The 19350-nt window shown below is 35.4% G+C and overlaps 1 protein-coding gene across 1 annotated transcript in view; it reads right to left on the bottom strand.

Moving 5' to 3' along the window:
- Positions 1 to 19350, bottom strand: part of CCDC73 (coiled-coil domain containing 73) — a 122577-nt gene that overhangs the window by 63318 nt on the left and 39909 nt on the right. Inside the window, exons 6-8 of the mRNA XM_046015605.1 lie at positions 12179 to 12217; positions 2274 to 2409; positions 1954 to 2033 (exon numbers count right to left, since the gene is read on the bottom strand). Of these exons, the coding sequence (XP_045871561.1) occupies positions 1954 to 2033; positions 2274 to 2409; positions 12179 to 12217 (255 nt within the window). The remainder of the gene's footprint in view (positions 1 to 1953; positions 2034 to 2273; positions 2410 to 12178; positions 12218 to 19350) is intronic.

The raw sequence follows: 19350 nt of genomic DNA, 5'->3' as shown, positions 1-19350 counted from the left end.
ACACTGACAACCTCAAATGCTAGTGAGGATATCGAGGAACAAGAACTCTCATTCATAGCTGGTAGGAATGCAAAATGATATAGCCACTTTGGAAGACAGTTTAGCAGTTTCTACAAAACGAAACATACTCTTACCACATAATCCAAACAATCATGCTCCTTGGTATTTATCCAAAAAAGTTGAAAACTTATGTGCACACAAAAACTTGCATATAGCTTTATTCATGACTGCCAAAACTTGCAAGCAACCAAAATGTACTTCAGTAGAATGGATAGTTTGTGGTACATCCAGGAAATTGAATATCACTCAGTACTTCAAAAAAAAAAAAAAAAAAAAGCAAGCTACCAAGCCATGAAAAGACATTAGACAAAACTTAATGCATATTACTGGAAAAAGCCAATTTGAAAAGGTTATATTCTATATGATTTCAACTCTGTAACCTTTTGGAAAAGTCTCCAAAACTGTGGAAATAGTAGAAGAGTAATGGTTTCCAAGGGTTGGGGGAAGGGACAGATGAAAAGGCAGAGCACAGAGGATTTTCAGAGCAATAGAAATATTTTGTATGATACTATAATGGTGGATACATGTCAATAACATTTGCCCAAACTCAGATAAAGTACATAACCAAAAGTGAATCCTAATGTAAACAATGGGATTTGAATAATACTAATGTGTCAGGGTAGGTTCATCAATTGTAAAAAATGCATCACTCTGATAGGATGTTGATAAAGTGGGAGAGACGACTTCTTCCTTTCCTACCACTCTCAACTTGTATCAGTGAAGATATTTTTAGTGCATATTATGGAAAATTAAACTGGCCCAAACCAAACTAACACAGATAATAACGGGAATTTACTGACTCACATAACTGAAAAGTGTAGAGGTGAGGGAATGGTAGGGTTGGAGGATCCAGGGATTCAAAACTGTCATCAAAGAACAGGTTTCTTTACTTCACACCAATCTGGCATCCACATTATCAGGTTCCTCCTCTTTGGTTTCTCATGTAGAGAAATGACTGACCAGAGTGGGGATTATATTCTTCCTGTTTAATAACCACTAAGGCCATTAGTCTACTTCTGAGCCAATGACTGACATGAGGAATAAAATGTTTATGGCCTTCTGCCAATTTAGATCTCAATGTCCAATGTACTCCTTCACTCATGATGCTCCAGTCATACCAGACTTTCTCCAGTCCCTCACATATACCAAACTCTTCCCTATACTTAATCTTAGCCAAAAGTCTGAGAAATGATTACTAAAATTCTTTCCTGCCTCAAGACTTTTGTATATGCTCTTCTCCTTGCCAGAGTACTACCTACTCTGTATGATACCCTTTCTAGGTTCCAGTAACTTACCTTCTTCTTGTTTTTGGGGTCCAGTATGGGGACATCTCTATTGCCTGAAACATTATTCTCTTCCCTCCCTATCCCTTCAATAGTAATAATCCAATGTAATAAATTCACCTATTATGTTGTCATCACATCCTTTACTTTTTCTTCATATCATTTTAACAGTTTTAAATTATTTGGTCTGTGGCATTATGTATTTTGTGCTTAACTCCTCCATTCGACTATAAACTTCAAAAAAGCAGGAAAATGTTTTATTTTCTTCAGACCTCTATCCTTAGTGCCATGAAGTACCTGGCATATACAGTCATTCAAGTACTGAATGAATGAATGAATGAATAAGTGGTGTTGAGACTGACATACAGTGAAGATTAGCCATTCAGGTCACCATAAGGCATACTACTGGTGACAAAGAATATTTTGAATGAGTGAGGACAAATTCCTTCATTGCATTTATTGGAATCATAACTCACAGTTTATGAATCTGTATTTAAAACATTTTATTTTTCTTTATACCAAAAAATGTACCCAACTTTTTCTAATACTATTTCATAAAACTAATTAGACTATAATTTTACCTAACACTATAAAACTGTATCAACCATACCTTCTTCAAACTGCATATTTCAGATTCTTGTTTTTTATTTAAAGCTGAAAGTCTTTTGTTTAGCTGTATTGCTTCCTGTACTGCAACATGAAAAACATTTAGAAAAGCATTATATTCAATATCCATTTTAAGGAAAGTATCACCAAGATGGACAGGGAAAATAACCTTAGTGCACTGCGTATAATTATTATTTGAATTTAAATAATATTAAAATGTCACTTAGTATTACCAGTAGCAGGTAAGTTCAATTTATTTATTATAAATAAACCCATTTAATTATTCCCTTTTAAGTATATAAGTTTAAATAAGATAGTACCTACCATTTCGTTCTAACTTTTCATGATTCTCTTTCACCAATCCAAATTGACCTGTTATGGTGCCATAATATTTCTCAATTTCATTCAGTTGCTTCTGATGATCTTCTTTAGCCAGAAGATGTAACTGGACTTTTTGTTCCTATTTTGAAGTTATTTAAAATGTTATAAATATATAACACATATAAAACATACACACACACACATATATTTAAACATACATAAAAATTGGTTTTAATAACTTTTGTTACAAAATAGGCCATGAAAAAGTGCTGAGTACATCATAGGGAGGAAATTGTTAGGGAGATATTTCTAAACCTATGTAAAACTAAAGACCTTTTTGTATTAAAACAAGGTAGTCATTTAAATTCATAGTGCTCTTGTTTATAATTTCTTTTTCAAAAACCAACTAGTTTCAGGGATGCTGGGTGGCTCAGTAAGTTAAGCATCTGCTTTTGGCTCAGGTCAGGATGAGTCTGCATGACGGGGGGAGCCCGCTTCTCCCTCTGCCTGCCTCTCCACCTGCTTGTACTCTCTCTCTCTCTCTGGCAAGTAAATGAATAAAATCTTTTTAAAAAATCAACTAGTTTCATTTGTAGAAGAGTTAATTAGTCCATGCCAGCACTAAGCAAAATCATGGGACTATTAAAGCAGTACTCTTCATAATTTAGGAAAGGAATTCTTTTCTCTAAATTTGGGGGCACAATTATGAGTGAATTATTGAAACTCAAGTAATTTTTCTTTTTTTTAAAGATTTTTAAAATTATTTGATGGACAGAGAGACAAAGAGAGAGGGAACACAAGCAGGGGGAGTGGGAGAGGGAGAAGTTGGCTTCCCGCTGAGCAAGGAGCCTGATGCAGGGTTCAATGAACATGACCTGAACCAAAGGCAGACGCTTAACAACTGAGCCACCCAGGCACCCCAAAACTCAAGTAATTTTTCTGATTTTAATAAGCACAGCCCCTTTTCATTGCATTAAAAAATTGAATTATGAGTATAATACCTATCAGAGATAGAGAGGCAATACAGTATAATAGAAAGTCTACTTAGGTTGAGAAATGTAATTGGTGAAAATTGGACCCAACATATATTTTAATATGGGCCTTCACTGCTTTTGGCTAAAGCAGCTTGTTTGTCATACTTAGAAATAGGACTTTAAATTTTAAAAAATATTGTTAATAAAATCAGTATTTTTTTATTTTTTCAAATTATGTTAGTAACCATACAGTACATTGTTGCTCTCTGATGTAGTATTCCACGATTCACTGTTTGCATATAACACCAAGTGCTCCATGCAATAGATGGCCTCCTTAATACCCATCAGCAGGCTAACCCATTCCTCCATGCTCCTCCCCTCTAAAACCCTCAGTTTGTTTCTCAGAGTCCATAGTCTCTCTCGGTTCATTCCCCTTCTTCTGATTCACCGTACTTCATTTTTCCCTTCCTTCTCCAAATGTTCCCCATGCTATTCCTTATGTTCCACAAATAAGTGAAACCATATGATAATTGTCTTTCTCTGCTTGACTTATTTCACTTAGCATAATCTCCTCCAGTTCCATTCATGTTGATGCAAAAGTTGGGTATTCATCCTTTCTGATGGCTGAGTAATATTCCATTATATATATGGACCACATTTTCTTTATCCATTCGCCTGTTGAAGGGCATTTCAGCTCTTTCCACAGTTTGGCTATTGTGAACATTGCTGTTATGAATACTGGGGTGCATATGGTCCTTCTTTTCACTACTTCTATATCTTTGGGGTAAATACCTAGTAGTGCAATTGCTGAGTCATAGAGTAGCTCTCTTTTTAATTTTTTGAGGAATTTCCACACTGTTTTCCAAAGTGGCTGTACCAACTTGCATTCCTACCAACAGTGTAAGAGGGGTCCTTCCACAACCTCTCCAAAATTTGTTGTTTCTTGCCTTGTCAATTTTTGCCATTCTAACTGATGTAAGGTGGTATCTCAATGTGGTTTTGATATGAATCTCCCTGATGGCTAATGATGGTGAACATTTTTCCATGTGTCTGTTAGCCATTTGTATGCCTTCTTTTGAGAAGTTCTGTTCATGTCTTCTGTCCATTTCTTGATTGGATTATTTGGTTTTTGGGTGTTGAGACTGAGAAGGTCTTACAGATCTTAGATATGAGCCCTTTGTCCGTAGTGTCATTTGCGAATATCTTCTCCCATTCCATGGGTTTCCTCTTTGTTTTGTTGACTATCTCCTTTGCTTTGTAGAAGCTTTTTATCTTAATGAAGTCCCAAAAGTTCATTTTCACTTTTGCTTCCCTTGTCTTTGGGAACATGTCTTGAAAGAAGTTGCTGTGGTCAATGTCAAAGAGGTTACTGCCTATGTTATCTCCTCTAGGATTTTGATGGATTCCTGTCTCACACTGAGGTCTTTCATCCATATGGAGTTTATCTTTGCATATGGTGTAAGAGAATGGTAGTTTCATTCTTCTGTATATATTTTCTGTCCAATTTTCCCAGCACCATTTTTGGAAGAGACTATCTTTCTTCCATTGACTATTTTTTCCTGTGTTTTCAAAGATTATTTGACTACAGAGTTGATGATCCATATCTGGTCTCTCTCTTCTGTTCCATTGGTCTATGTGTCTGTTTTTTGTGTCAGTACTGTGCTATCCTGGTGATCACAGCTTTGTAATATAGCTTGGAATCAAACAACATGATGCCCCCAGCTCTGTTTTTCTTTTTCAATATTTCCTTGGTGATTCGGGGTCTTTTCTGGTTCCATACAAATTTTAGTATGGTTTGTTCTAGCACTTTGGAAAGCATTCCTCAATTTTATAAAATTCATCTTCAAGGGGGCCTGGGTGGCTCAGTGGGTTAAGCTGCTGCCTTCGGCTCAGGTCATGATCTCAGGATCCTGGGATCGAGTCCCACATCAGGCTCTCTGCTCCGCGGAGAGCCTGCTTCCCTTCCTCTCTCTCTGCCTGCCTCTCTTGTGATTTCTCTCTGTCAAATAAATAAATAAAATCTTTAAAAAAAAAAATTCATCTTCGAAAAACCCACAGCAAATAATTCTCAATGGGGAAAAGCTGAGAGGCTTTCCCTTATGATCAGGAATACAACAAAGATGCCCACTCTCACCACTATTTTTCAACATAGTACGAGAAGTCCTAGCAACACCAATCGGATGACAAAAAGAAATAAAAGGTATTCAAATGGACAAAGAAGAAGTCAAACTTTCTTTCTTCACAGATGACATGATACTTTATGTGGAAAACCCAAAAACTCCACCCCCAAATTACTAGAACTCATACAGCAATTCAGTAATATGGCAGGATACAAAATCGATGCACAGAAATCAGTTGTTTTCTTACACACTAACAGTGTAACTGTACAAAGAGAAATTAGAGAACTGATACCATTTACAATAGCACCAAAAATCACAAGATAGCGGCACCTGGGTGGCTCAGTCATCAGGCATCTGCCTTCAGCTCAAGTCGTGATCCCAGGATCCTGGGATTGAGCCCCTCATCAGGCTCCCTGCTGAGCAGGAAGCCTTTTTCTCCCTCTCCCACTTCCCCTGCTTGTGTTCCTTCTCTCCCTGTGTCTCTCTTTGTCAAATAAATAAATTTTTAAAATATTTCTTAAAAAGTCATAAGATACTTTGGAATAAACCTAACCAAAGAGGTAAAGGATCTATACTCTAGGAACTACAGAACACTCATGAAAAGAAATTGAAGACACAAAAAAAATTGAGGATACTCATGGATAGGAAAATAAACATTGTTAATATGTCTGCATTGCCCAGTGCAATCTATATTTTCGACGCCATCCGGATCAAAATACCAATGGCATTTTTCAATAACATTTTTTTTAAAGGTTTTGATCTTGACATGACATTGGTAGAACCACTGATTGGTTTCAGAAACTTTCATTCATTTTTGTCACATGCTTCAGCACTAGTGATGAGCAGTGATAAAGAACAATAGTGAGTCTACTGGCTGGCACTCAGTAATTGTTTCCTGAATGAACTGTTGTCCTGTGGAGTGGCAGCAGTGTAAATTTGTTAGATTTACCTGGCCTGTATCTGTTTCCCTTATCGAATATTATCACAATTTCCTGGTTGAGTCTTTCAGGTTTTCATTACATAGTATCATGTCATCTACAAATAATTAAAATAAGAAGTAAAGGAAGAAGTAATTCTTCCTTACCACTTTGGATGCCTTTTATTTCATTTTGTTATCTAACTGCTGTGGCTAGTACTTCCAGTAATATGTTGAATAAAAGTGCTGAGAGTGGATCTCCTTGTCTAGTTACTGATCTTAAGGGAAAAGCTGTTTTTCCCCATTGAGGATGATGTTAGCTGTGGGTTTTTCATAGAACACCTTTACTGTACATTGAGGTATGTTCCCTTTAAACCTATTTTGTTAAGAGGGCTTTTTTTTTTTTTTAATCATGAGTGGTTATTGTACTTTGTCAAATGCTTTTTCTGCATCTATTGAAATGACCATATGGTCCTTTTCTTCTCTTATTGATGTGATGAATCATGTTGTTCATTGATTTGCAAATACTGAACCATCCTTGCATCCCTGGAATGAATCCCACTTGATCATACTGAATGTTTTTTTCTTTTTAATGTATTGTAATGTAATGTAATAAGTGACTTATTAAGGGCATTTTGCATCTATATTCATCAGGGATACTGGGCAGTCATTCTCTTTTTTAGTGGTGTCCTTATCCAGTTTTGGTATTAGGATAACCCTGGCCTCACAGAATGAATTTGTTTCCTTCCTTTCCTCTTTTTTGGAATAGTGTGAGAAGAATAGGCGTTAACTCTTCTTTAAATGTTTCATAGAATTTGCCTGTGAAGCCAGTTGGTGCTGGACTTTAGTTTTTTGATTACTTATTCAATTTCTTTGCTGGTGATCAGTCTATTCAAATTTTCTATTTCTTCCTGCTTTAGTTTTAGTAGGTTATGTTTCTAGAAATTTATCCATGTCTTCTAGTTTGTACAATTTGTTGGCATATAGTTTTTCATAATATTCTAATTGTATTTCTGTGGTATTGGTTTTATTTCTCTTCTGTCAATTGTGATTTTATTTGAGTCCTTTTGTCTTTTTTTTTTCTTGATAAGTCTAGCTAGAGGTGTATCAACTCTATTTTTTTCACAAAACCAGCTCCTGGTTTCATTGATCTGTCCTATCATGTGTTTTTTAAGATTCTAGATCATTTATTTCTACTCTAATCTTTATTTTTTTCCTTCACTCTGCTGGTTTTAGGTTTTGTTGTTGTTCTTTTTCTAGCTCCTTTAGGTTTAAGGGTAGGTTGTTTGAGATTTTTCTTAGTAGTCCTACATTGCTAAATACTTCCCTGTTAGAACTGCTTTTGCTGCACCCAAAGCTTTTAGACTGTTGTGTTTTCCTTTTCATTTGTCCCCACATACTTTATTTCTTCTTTTATTTCCTGGTTGACCCATTCATTATTTAGTACCATGGTATTTAACCTCTATATATTTGTGGACTCCAGATTTTTTCTTGTGGTTGACTTCTAGTTTCATAGCATTGTGGTCAAGGAATTTTTCAATTTTTCAGCTTAGATCAATTTTTAATGTAGCCTTTATGAGAATATTGTCCACTACACAGTAATATAAGCTTCCTTAACCTTTCAGTTAAAAAGTGGTAAATATAATAGGCTGTCAATGCCTGTAAAGATGAATAATCCTGATAACTAAAACTGCAGCAAAGAATAAAGTGATTTAATTGGTTTTCTCTACATACATAGAGCTCTATACAAATTAAAATAATTTGTGATATACTCTATTCCAACATCTTTTGCTTAAAGCCAAAGCTAGTTCAATTAAATTGAAGTTATTTGTTAGCATGACATAATTCTGATTTCCAAATACATAAACCTAGTCAGTGGCCATGATATTATAAAGACTTTCAAATTACATAGGCACCCATAGCTCATTAGCCCATACAGGCTCATATGGGACTGTTTCTATATGAATCTACTTGGCTGCTCTGATTTAGTTCTGATAAAGAGATGAAGAGGCTAGTTGTCAAGTTTGCTGCTGATTGCATGTCAGCAAATAGCTTAAATTCTTTGGGAAGCAACAAGAAACCAGATTGGTATCACTTGTCTGAGAAACCCAAGAACATTTTAAATAATAATATAAATAACTTTATGGCATTGTTATTAAAACTTTAATATTACATATTATATCATGGTAAAGATAATTTCGTTAAGATGACTAAAAATTAGCTAAGTACATACTGTTTTCATTTTTTTTTTAAGATTTTATTTATTTGACAGATGGAGATCACAAATAGGCAGAGAGGCAGGCAGAGAGAGAGAGGGGGGAAGCAGGCTCCCTGCTAAGCAGAGAGCCCTATGTGGGGCTCGATCCCAGGACCCTGGGATCATGCCCTGAGCCGAAGGCAGAGTCTTTAACCCACTGAGCTACCCAGGTGCCTCTGTTTTTATTCTTTTTACCTCTATGAATTGGTTCAAGCTATTTTCTTTTCTTTTCTTTTTTAAGATTTTATTTATTTGACAGAGAGAGAGAGATCACAAGCAGGCAGAGAGGCAGGCAGAGAGAAAAGCAGGCTCCCTGCCGAGCAGAGAGCCCAATGTGGGGCTCGATCTCAGGACCCTGAGATCATGACCTGAGCTGAAGGCAGAGGCTTGACCCACTAAGCCACCCAGGTGTCCCTCTATTTTCTTCTTTTACACAATTTTACTACTACATGCAAATACTCTGTCCACAGATAATATCAGGATTCATTGCTTTCCAAATGCAAACTTAAATTTTAACAAACATGGGTGCCTGGGTAGCTCAGTGGGTTAAAGCCTCTGCCTTGGGCTCAGGTCATGATCCCAGGGTCCAGGGATCAAGCCCCACATCATGATCTCAGGGTCCTGGGATCAAGCTCCGCATCAGGCTCTCTGCTGAGTAGGGAGCCTGCTTTCTCCTCTCTCTCTGCCTACTTGTGATTTCTCTCTGTCAAATAAATACAATATTTAAAAAAAAAATTTTTTTTAACAATCTATGAAAAACAAGGTTAGAGGAAAAGACAGCATCTGCATAATTAACATTAAAGTCTACATGTACATTTGTCTGCATATGTGTGGTTTAAAAGATTATTTTAAAGCTTCAAGACATTAAAATAGGAATAACTTAAAAATAGTATTTACACAAAACTTTTTACAACTACGTTTACTAATAAAAGGCACAGCTGCTCATTTCCCCCTTATTTCCTTATGGATACCAATTTGAAAATCTTTGGGAATAAAATGAATTTCCCTTAAAATAATTCATTAAAGTAAATTTTAGTGAAAAGGATAAAAACTCAAAAAGAAACTTCATTCTTCGAATCTATTTTGCAACTTACCTTTAAATTTCTTCAATATGACCCCAAAATAAATCAATGGGGTTATAAAACTCACTTTTTAAGAAACCTATGGCATCTTTCTTAAAGTGTTTTCACCTTTTTTAGTCACAAAGATAAGGTATATAATACTTAAACTAACTTAAAGTTACACCAATATTATGTGTGTACAGATACAAATTATATTTAATAATTATAAAGACTGTTCTCATACATGTCTTTATTCTAAAAAAATTAATGAAAGGAAAAATATGGTAATTTTAAATCATATGAAACCTTCAGTACTCAAACTTTAATTCAATGAAGAAAAATAAATCTCTCTTTTAAGTCTTTTCTTTAGAGGAAAGTGATATACAAAAAATAAAATATAACTAGGAGATGGTTGGATATGTTTTTACTTCATTTAGTCAGTCTTATCAGCTACTCATTACAAAATATAGTCACCTAGTATGGAAGATTTTCATCAATCACCAAATCACAATTAATAGTTAATCATTTGATTTTGTTCAAAAGAAAGAGTACTCTTAGGGATAGGTGAATCCTTTAATTCATACTGTGTTAATTTATCTAGAGACATATTACCAACTCTACACAAAAACCAGCTTACTGAATTCCCAAAAGAAAGAAATTCACTAGTAATTAAGGGTTCACCTATAGGAGATCATGAACTTCTTTACAATTTTCTTAATACTGTTTTGAAAAATTTGGGGGGGCACTTAACTTTATCAGTTGCTTCCCAAAATCCTGCCTTGACGTAAGTGACCATTTTTTTTTCCTATCTTGCCTATACAGTTAAGTTACATAAAAGAAAAATGATTTGAATAAAATAACATTAACTAAATTACTGAATACAGTACTTTGAATAAAGGTCATCTGAATTATACAAGAATAATGTAAAAAGAATAATGTAAGAATGTTTAGAAAAAAGATTACTTTTAAATCTTTATTATCTAAAATACATTTAATATTCTGTCAGAATGGGCACAAAATCTTAATTGTACATATCAATACATAAAATTATTTAATGCAAAATTTAATGCTCTGAATTGATAGAAAAAAACATTGTCACTATAACCCAAATATCATTTTAGAAGGTTCTTAAGAGGTGGTCATTCACATTAACAAAGTGACTAAAAACTTTTTCCATTTTTTCTAAGACTGTAAGGATCTGTTTCATGAAATTTTAAAGTGGAATAAAATAAAGCACATTTTATGTTGCCTTTGATCTTTAACTTGTAGCCTTATCTCCCAGGTCAGAGGGCACATTATTCAATTTCACTATATTTTGTGTAAAACCACTGTAGCGTTGAAGATGACTCTCAGTACAAATGTCATGGTACTTAAAGCTAAACCAGAATCTAGTTTTTCAGCTTCTTAATTAAAATCATAGTTTAAAATAGTCTGACAATATTATCTTTATTCTTTCCAGTTGAATAGTGACAGAATTTTCACATCTTTTATTCAATCAAGCTTAGCAATCTTTTTAAGGCTCTTTTATTTTCTAAAACATCAAAAACAATTTCACAAAGCAAAATGGTTACTTTATTTTTCTGTATTTAATAAGAAGTGATTTCTCATTTGTTACTTCCCATACCTACAATATATAAACTTAACTCAAACATTACTTTTACTTCTCTTACAGTCTGCTCCAAAGAAGGAAGATTGAAATAGTCTAAGTCCACCCAAAAAGCCCTCAGAAGATTTAAGTGGATATGGGAGAATTTTGCTCAATCAAAAATACAGGAAAATAAATCCTTCTGAATCAAATAGGGATAGGAAGAGAGAAGATCCAATAAATATTCCATAAAATATTATGCTGTAAAAATTTAAATATTAAACTTTAATATACCATAGAAGAGGAAGGCACAACAAACACTTGTTGAATGATAAAGAATGATACCCTATCCCAAGTGTCATATTCAAATGTCACTTCATTTTATTTTAATTTTTTAGGCAATCACTAATAACTGCATGCTTGCATACATACCTAGAAAAGATAATAAAATAGGTTTTGTAATTATTTCTTTGTTCTTTGATATTAAAATAAGATATCAATAATCTGGGAACTATAAAACTGTATGTAAAAATATGTAAAAAATTTTTTAAAATATGTAAAAACTATGTAATCCAGAAATAAATTTGTGAAGTAAATTCATTTAAATTCATTTAAACTCATTTAAGCTATATTTAACATTGTAACATTGTAATTCAGTCCTTTAAAGGGAATATTAATATCCAGTTTCAATTTTTTTTTAAAGATTTTATTTATTTATTTGACAGAGAGAGATCACAAGTAGGCAGAGAGGCAGGCAGAGAGAGAGAGAGAGGAGGAAGCAGGCTCCCTGCTGAGCAGAGAGCCTGATGCAGAGCTCGATCCCAGGAACCTGAGATCATGACCCAAGCCCAAAGCAGAGGCTTAACCGACTGAGCCACCCAGGCACCCCTCAAGTTTTTAAAATATAAATGCCACATTTATACTGACAAAGATACTACACACATTACATTATGTGCTAATCTGGGGAGTGGGTGTGTATTTTGTGATCACCTTACCATTTCACTTACTTTCTTCTGTAAAGAATATTTAGAAACCTTGAAAAAAAAAAAGAAAATTCATAATTCTGCACTTATCTGTTACAAATTCCTCCTGATATTAAAATTGTATGCTATACAACGAGGTATTTATTTCCTACGCACTATTTTTTCCTTGGGACATTTTTTTCAAGATGTTATTTACCGTAACTTTTTTCTATATAACAAAACAATATATTCATTAATTATTCAAGATATATTTATGGAGCACCTACTATATACCAGTCACTTTCCTTAGGACTCGGATACAGCACTGAACTAAGCAAATCCCTGCCCTCTAGTGGCTTTCAGTCTAGTGGAGGCAGTATAATTACTCATTTCAGCAGAATAAGTTCCAAGAAGTAGAATTCCTCTTAATTGTTCCTTTTCCTAGACTTTTAACAATTCTTACATAGTCCTCTAGAGTGGCTGACCAAGTTAAACTCCAACAAGCTGTGGATGAGTGTTCATTGATTATGTTTGTTAAATTTTAAGCACAAATAGCTACTTCACATTTCCTATGCAATCAATTTAGCACACTGCCTTGAATAAACTGATACTTTTATTTCATTTTTGTGAAATAGGTCATTTGCGATTTATTTCTTCAACAAATAATGAATACATACTATAAGTAAAGCACTAACATACACATTGAGGGTATAGTACTGAACCAAAAAAAAAAAAATCCTGTCCCGATTAAATTCTGGAGATTGTAGAAAATAAGCAATATAAATAAGATAGGTGGTCTATTAAATATTAGTAAGTACTAAAGAAAAATAAATCAAGGAAGGAGATTACATAAGATGCCCAAGAAAATCCTTTCTGAGATGGCATCTTTTGAGTCAAGACTTGACAGGAGTGAGGAAGAGAATTTCAGCAACTGGAAAGGCCCCAAGGTAAGAGAACATCTGGGTGTTCAAAGAACAACAAGAAAGAGTAACTGGAGCTTCTTGCAGACGTGTGTCTCCCCTTGTTCCGTGGGCTTTCCTCACAGCATGACCCCCAAACACCAGTCTTTGATCCTGCCTCAAACAGAAACTGAGATTGCCTCCTGCCCCCAAGCCAGAGGAGACATCACCCCTCTCCACTTGCCGAAGGGAGACACAGAACAGCAAGAAGCACCTGAACATACTGATGAAGTACAAGATGAAACAGACTTGCTGAACAAGCCAGTGAGGAAATTCTGAGTAGAACAGAAATATAAGAAACTCCGACCATTTTTTCAAAGACACTGAAATTGATTGCCAAAATCCCAAATTTGGGGGTAACAACATCTGTCAATGATCCACAAGCATCTGTACTGCTTGGGAAGGAAGAGGAAGAGGCTTTGCATTATTCGACAAGAGTCAAAGTGACATAATTCAAAGATATAAAATCAGGTTACAGAATAGATTTTTATTTTGATGAAAACCCTTACTTTGAAAATAAAATTCTCTCCAAAGACTTTCTTCTGCATGAGCGTGGTGATCCATCTTCAAAGTCTACTGAAATCCAGAAAGGATCTGATGAAATGTTCAAGTCAAACACAGAATAAAGCAAGCAGGAAGACACAGCCTGAGGAACTAGAGAGCTGCTTCACCTGATCTACTGACCATTCTGAAGCAGGCGCACTTGAGTTAGGAGACATCACCAAAGATGATACTTGGCCAAATCCATACAGTACTACTTGGTTCCTGATATGGATAATGAAGAAGGGGAAGGAGGAGAAAGGACTGGAAGATATTGATGAAGAAAGTGAAGAAGATGAAGATGATGATGGGGGTGGGGAAAGGAGAAGAAGAGGATAAAGGAGAGGACTAATGAAACTATGATGGAGTCCAACCTTCTTTTCTGAATTTTCTCAGTCCCGGGAGCAAGCTATAGTATCCTCCACCCACCTCCTCTTGTGCTTATTTGCCCTGTTTTTTGAAGCCTCTTTCCTCTCCCTATATAAAATGGTTCTCAACTTTTTGGGGGGCAGGGGGATACCTTGAGCAGAATACACTGGGAAAAGAATCTCTCTTTCCGTTCCAAATTCATTTTTATTCCTTCCTGTCACAACAAAAATTTTATGGAATCAACATCCCTGTGCTCTGTGGGGGAAAAAAAAAATCTGCTCCTTTAGGTCTGCTGGAACCTGGAGGGTGCTAGGCCCCTGCGTAGCAGTGCATAGAATTCTAGCTTTTTGTCCTCCTTTCTCTGTATATTGGACTCAGAGATTACATTGTGTCTGTACGTGAATAGGACAGTTAGCACTTACCAACATGTATCTGTCTACTTTGTTTAAAAAGAGAAAAAAAAAAACTTTAAAAAATGGGGTAATAGAATGTCAGCAAAAGGGAGGTTTGAGATGTTTAGGTAGGTTAAGAGGGCATTTTGACAACATGTCTTCTCCTTTGGAATGTTTAATTGTGATGTTTAACGACATCCTGCAGTTTAAGTTGACACTTTGAAAATAAAATTGAAATAAGTCAAGCAGAGAAAGACAATTATCATATGGTTTCACTTATTTGTGGAACATAAGGAATAGCATGGAGGACAGTAGCAGAAAGGGAAAAATGAAGGGGAGAGTTAACAGAGTGAGAGATAATTATAAGAGACTATAGACTCTGAGAAACAAACTCAGGGTTTTAGAGGGGATGGGATGAGGGAATGGGTTAGCCCAGTGATGAGTAGTAAGGAGGGCACATACTGCATGGAGCACAGGGTGTGAATGAATTATGGAACGCTACACCAAAAACTAACGATGTACTGTATGATGACTAACATAACAAAATAAAAAATAGCATAATAGATAAGATAAAATAAAATTCTCTCCTAATGATGACTTGAGTCCTACCACTTGATGGGAGAATCAGCAGAACCTATAGGTTTAAAACCTATAAACCTAAAAACCTAAAAAACCAAAGGATTTTATTTGGGATGGACATTCTCTACTATAATTGTGTTCCTGTTTATTTTTAGATTTCTTTTTGTTTCACTGGAAAGGAAAGATGAAGCTCAGTTTTAAATGTTAAAAGTGTACGAGTTGCTGTTACAATAAAATTAAATGTGTACACACACACAAAAGAACAACAAGAAAGCCAATGTGGCTGGAAGAGAACAAGTAAGGGGAAGAACAGCAATAGAGGAATTTAGAGAAAAGAGGAGGCAAGCGGGGCAAATCATTGTCGGTCTTATAATGCATGACAATACAGAGTTCGGTTTTTACCCTGACTGACACAGGAAGACTTTGAAAAGTTCCAAGCACGAGTGTAACGTAGCCTAACTTGCTTTTTTAAAGGGTCACTCTGTTAACACTAACAAAGAACACAGGTGGAAGCAGGAAAACCACTTAATAAGCTACTGTCCTAATCCCGATGAAAGAGGACGATGGTTTTAATAATGAATGTAGTGAGATGTCGTCTGATTCTGGATATACTCTGAGGAGAATGCTGAAAAAAAAAAACTGCAAAATGAAAAAAGGAAGCCATAACTAATGAGGCAAGAAAAAACAAAGAAGTTTTCAGGAGGCAGATATTTTTTAAAGCAAAAAAATCATGTTCCTGGTTTTGAATATATCAAATTTCATGTAAATCCAGGCAGGACTGGGGGCTGGAGATACATATTTGAAAGTCCTTTGCACATAGATCCCATCTGAAAGACATGAGATGGTATGAGATTGGAGTATTTTTCAAAGCATACAGACAAAAGAAAAGTAAAAGGGCAGATGTCACCTAGAAAAATAGGAGGAAAACAAACTTCAGAACACTTCCACTCTAATCCTGAATTTATTATTTGCTCCTATAATATTTAATTTTATGTGGCAACTTGACTGGAACAAAAGATGCCCAGATTAAACATTATTTCTGGGTGTGTCTGTGAGAGTGTATCTGGATGACATCAGCATTTGAGGCAGTGGAATGAGTAAAGTAGAATGTGCATTGGCTCTGTTTCACTGAAGAACCTTCACTAACATAGGTACTATTTGCCAAATGTAAAACTAATACATCTAAAGCAAATTTACAAAATTCTTTCAAATCACTGTTTGTTCTCCAAACGTTAACACCTCTGCATTTAATTATTTCTGAATCATGATTCACAGCTACATTTTATCAGCATCTCTAGAACATTTCTCAACTTAAAGAGCTACCACTTAGTAACATTCCTATGAAACATAAGTAGAATTTCAAAGTAATGCAACTAGACTGACATGAAATCTTTTTATGGAGGCTATTATACATAATGATTTTTTTCATTCTAAAATTACACAGAAGGAGATTATAGTATAAAATATAGACGTCTCTCTAACACAGGAAAAAAACTATACTGGCACTAATTAATTTATTTAGTATAGAAGACAATTTCAAAGAAAAAGTACAAATATCTTCCTATTATATATCTCTTACTTTGTGAAATATTTTATAAAAAGCAGACTATGAAATGCATTTCTTTACAGCAAACCTTATTTTCCCATTAATTTTTTATTAACTGGTTTTATGTTATTTGGGAATAAACTCCATCAAAACTATGTTTAAAAATATTTAACCTTTTCCCCTTCCTGAACAATTCAGTCCTAAGTCCACAGGACAGACTAGGGTAAGGTAAGTGTCCATGGGGAAGGGAGGAAGGGGTCACAGTGACAGCATTCCAGAACAGGGTATCAGGCCTGAATGAGGAAAAGAGGGTCCCAATGAGAAGGAGGGAAATCTACCGTGGGAGTCAGGCTGAGTAAGGTACTATTGCAGGTAATATGGTATTACATACAGAAAACCTGAGGGGCCAGAAGACTCTCAATCTCGGGGTCTTAAGTTCGAGCCGCAGGTTGGGTATAAAGATTACTAAAGAAAAGAAAAAGAAAACCTAAAAGACTCCACCAAAAACTACTAAAACTGATAAATGGATTCAATAAAGTTGCAGGATACAAAATCAATGTGTAAAGATCCGTTGTATTCCTATACACCCATAATGAAGCAGCAGAAAGAGAAACTAGAAAACAATCCCACTTAAAATTGCACAAAAAATAAGACATCTAAGAACAAACCTAACCAAAAAGATAAAAGACTTATACTCTGAAAACTATAAAACACTGGTGCGCCTGGGTGGCTCAGTGGGTTAAAGCCTCTGCCTTCGGCTCAGGTCATGATCTCAGGGTCCTCGGATCGAGCCCCGCATCAGGCTCTCTGCTCCGCAGGGAGCCTGCTTCCTCCTCTCTCTCTGCCTGCCTCTCTGCCTTGTTGTGATTTCTCTCTGTCAAATAAATAAAATATTAAAAAAAAACAAAACAAAACTATAAAACACTGATGAGGGATGCCTGGGTGGCTCAGTTGGTTAAGCGACTGCATTCAGCTCAGGTCATGATCCTAGGGTCCTGGGATTGAGTTCCGCATCCGGCTCCTTTCTCAGCGGAGACCCTGCTTCTCTCTCTGCTTCTGACTGTCTCTCTGCCTACTTGTGATCTCTCTATCTCTCTCTCTCTGACAAATAAATAAATAAATCTTAAAAAACAAACAAAAAAACCAAAAAAAACACTGATGATTGGAATTGAAGGTGACACAAAGAAATAGAAAGATATGCCCTGCACATGGATCGGAAGAACAAATATTGTTAAAATGTTTGTGCTACCCCAAGCAATCTATACATTTAATGCAATCCCTATCCATATGCCAACAGCAGTTTTCACAAAACTAGAACCAACAATTCTAAAATCTGCATGGAACCACAGAAGACCCTGAATCCCTGAATAGCCAAATCAACTTCGAAAAGGAAAAGCAAATTGCTGGAGGCAACACAATTCTGGACTTCAAGTTATATTTTACAAAGCTGTAGTAATGAAAACAGTATGGTACTGGCGCATAAATAGATGCATAGATCAGTGGAACAGAATAAAAACACAAGAAATAAACCCCACAACTATATGGTCAATTAATCTTCAACAAAGCAGAAGAGAATATCCAACTGTTGAAAGTCTCTTCAACAAATGGTATTGAGAAAACCAAACCACTTTCTTACACCATACACAAAAAGAGACTCAGAATGGATTAAAGACATAAATGTGAGACCTGAAACCTAAACCTGTGGTCTAGATTAGACCACAGGCAGTAATGTCTCTGACATGAGCTGTGGCAGTATTTTTCTAAATATGTCCCCCAAGGCAAGGGAAATAAAAGCAAAAATAAACTATTGGGACTACATCAAAGTAAAAATCTTCTGCACAGCAAAGGAAACAATCAACAAAACTAAAAGGCATCCTATGGAATGGGAGAAGATATTTGCAAATAACATAGGCAATAAAGGGTTAGTATCCAAAACATATAAAGAACTTATAAAACTCAACATCCACAAAACAAATAATCCAATTTTAAAAAGGGCAGAAGACATGAAAGACATTTCTCCAAAGATGACATGTAGATGGCCAACAGACACATGAAAAGATGCTCCACCTCACTCATTGTCAGGGAAAGGCCAATCAAAACTACACTGAAGATATCACCTCACACCTGTTAGAATGTCTGAAATCAAAAATACAAGAAACAACAAATGTTGGGGAGGATGTGGACAAAAGAGAGCACTCATGCACTGTTGATGAGAATGCAAACTGGTACAGCCACTGTGGGAAACGGTATGGAGTTTCCTCAAAAATTAAAAAGAAGTGTATGATCCAGCAATCACATTATTGGGCATTTACCCCCAAAATACAAAACACTAATTCAGAAGGATACATGCATCCCGATGTTTATAGCAGCATTATTTACAATAACCAAACTATGGAAGCAGTCCATATCCATCAACAGATGAATGGATAAAGAAGATGTGAGATAGATAGATAGATCTATAGATAGATAGATAGATCTCAAATATTCCACATACTATGAAATATTATTCCACTATAAAAAAGAATGCAATCTTGCCATTTGCAATGACATAGTTGGAGCTAGGTGTATAATGCTAAGCAGAATCAGTCAGAGAAAGACAAATACTATATCATCTCACTTAATATGTGAAATTTAAGAAACAAAACAAATGAGCAAAGTTGAAAGAGAAAGGGAGGCAAACCATGAAACAGACTCTTAACTATAGAGAATAAACTGATGGTTACCAGACAGGAGGTGGATGGGGAGCTGGGTGAAGTGGGTGACAGTGATTATGGAGAGCATCTGTCATAAAGAGCACTAAGTGATGTATGGAATTGCTGA

This window comes from Meles meles, chromosome 8 (assembly GCF_922984935.1).
Source record: "Meles meles chromosome 8, mMelMel3.1 paternal haplotype, whole genome shotgun sequence".
NCBI classification, from domain to species: domain Eukaryota; kingdom Metazoa; phylum Chordata; class Mammalia; order Carnivora; family Mustelidae; genus Meles; species Meles meles.
The sequence above is the reverse complement of the archived record's forward strand: the minus strand, read 5'-3'. Positions and strand labels throughout refer to the sequence as shown.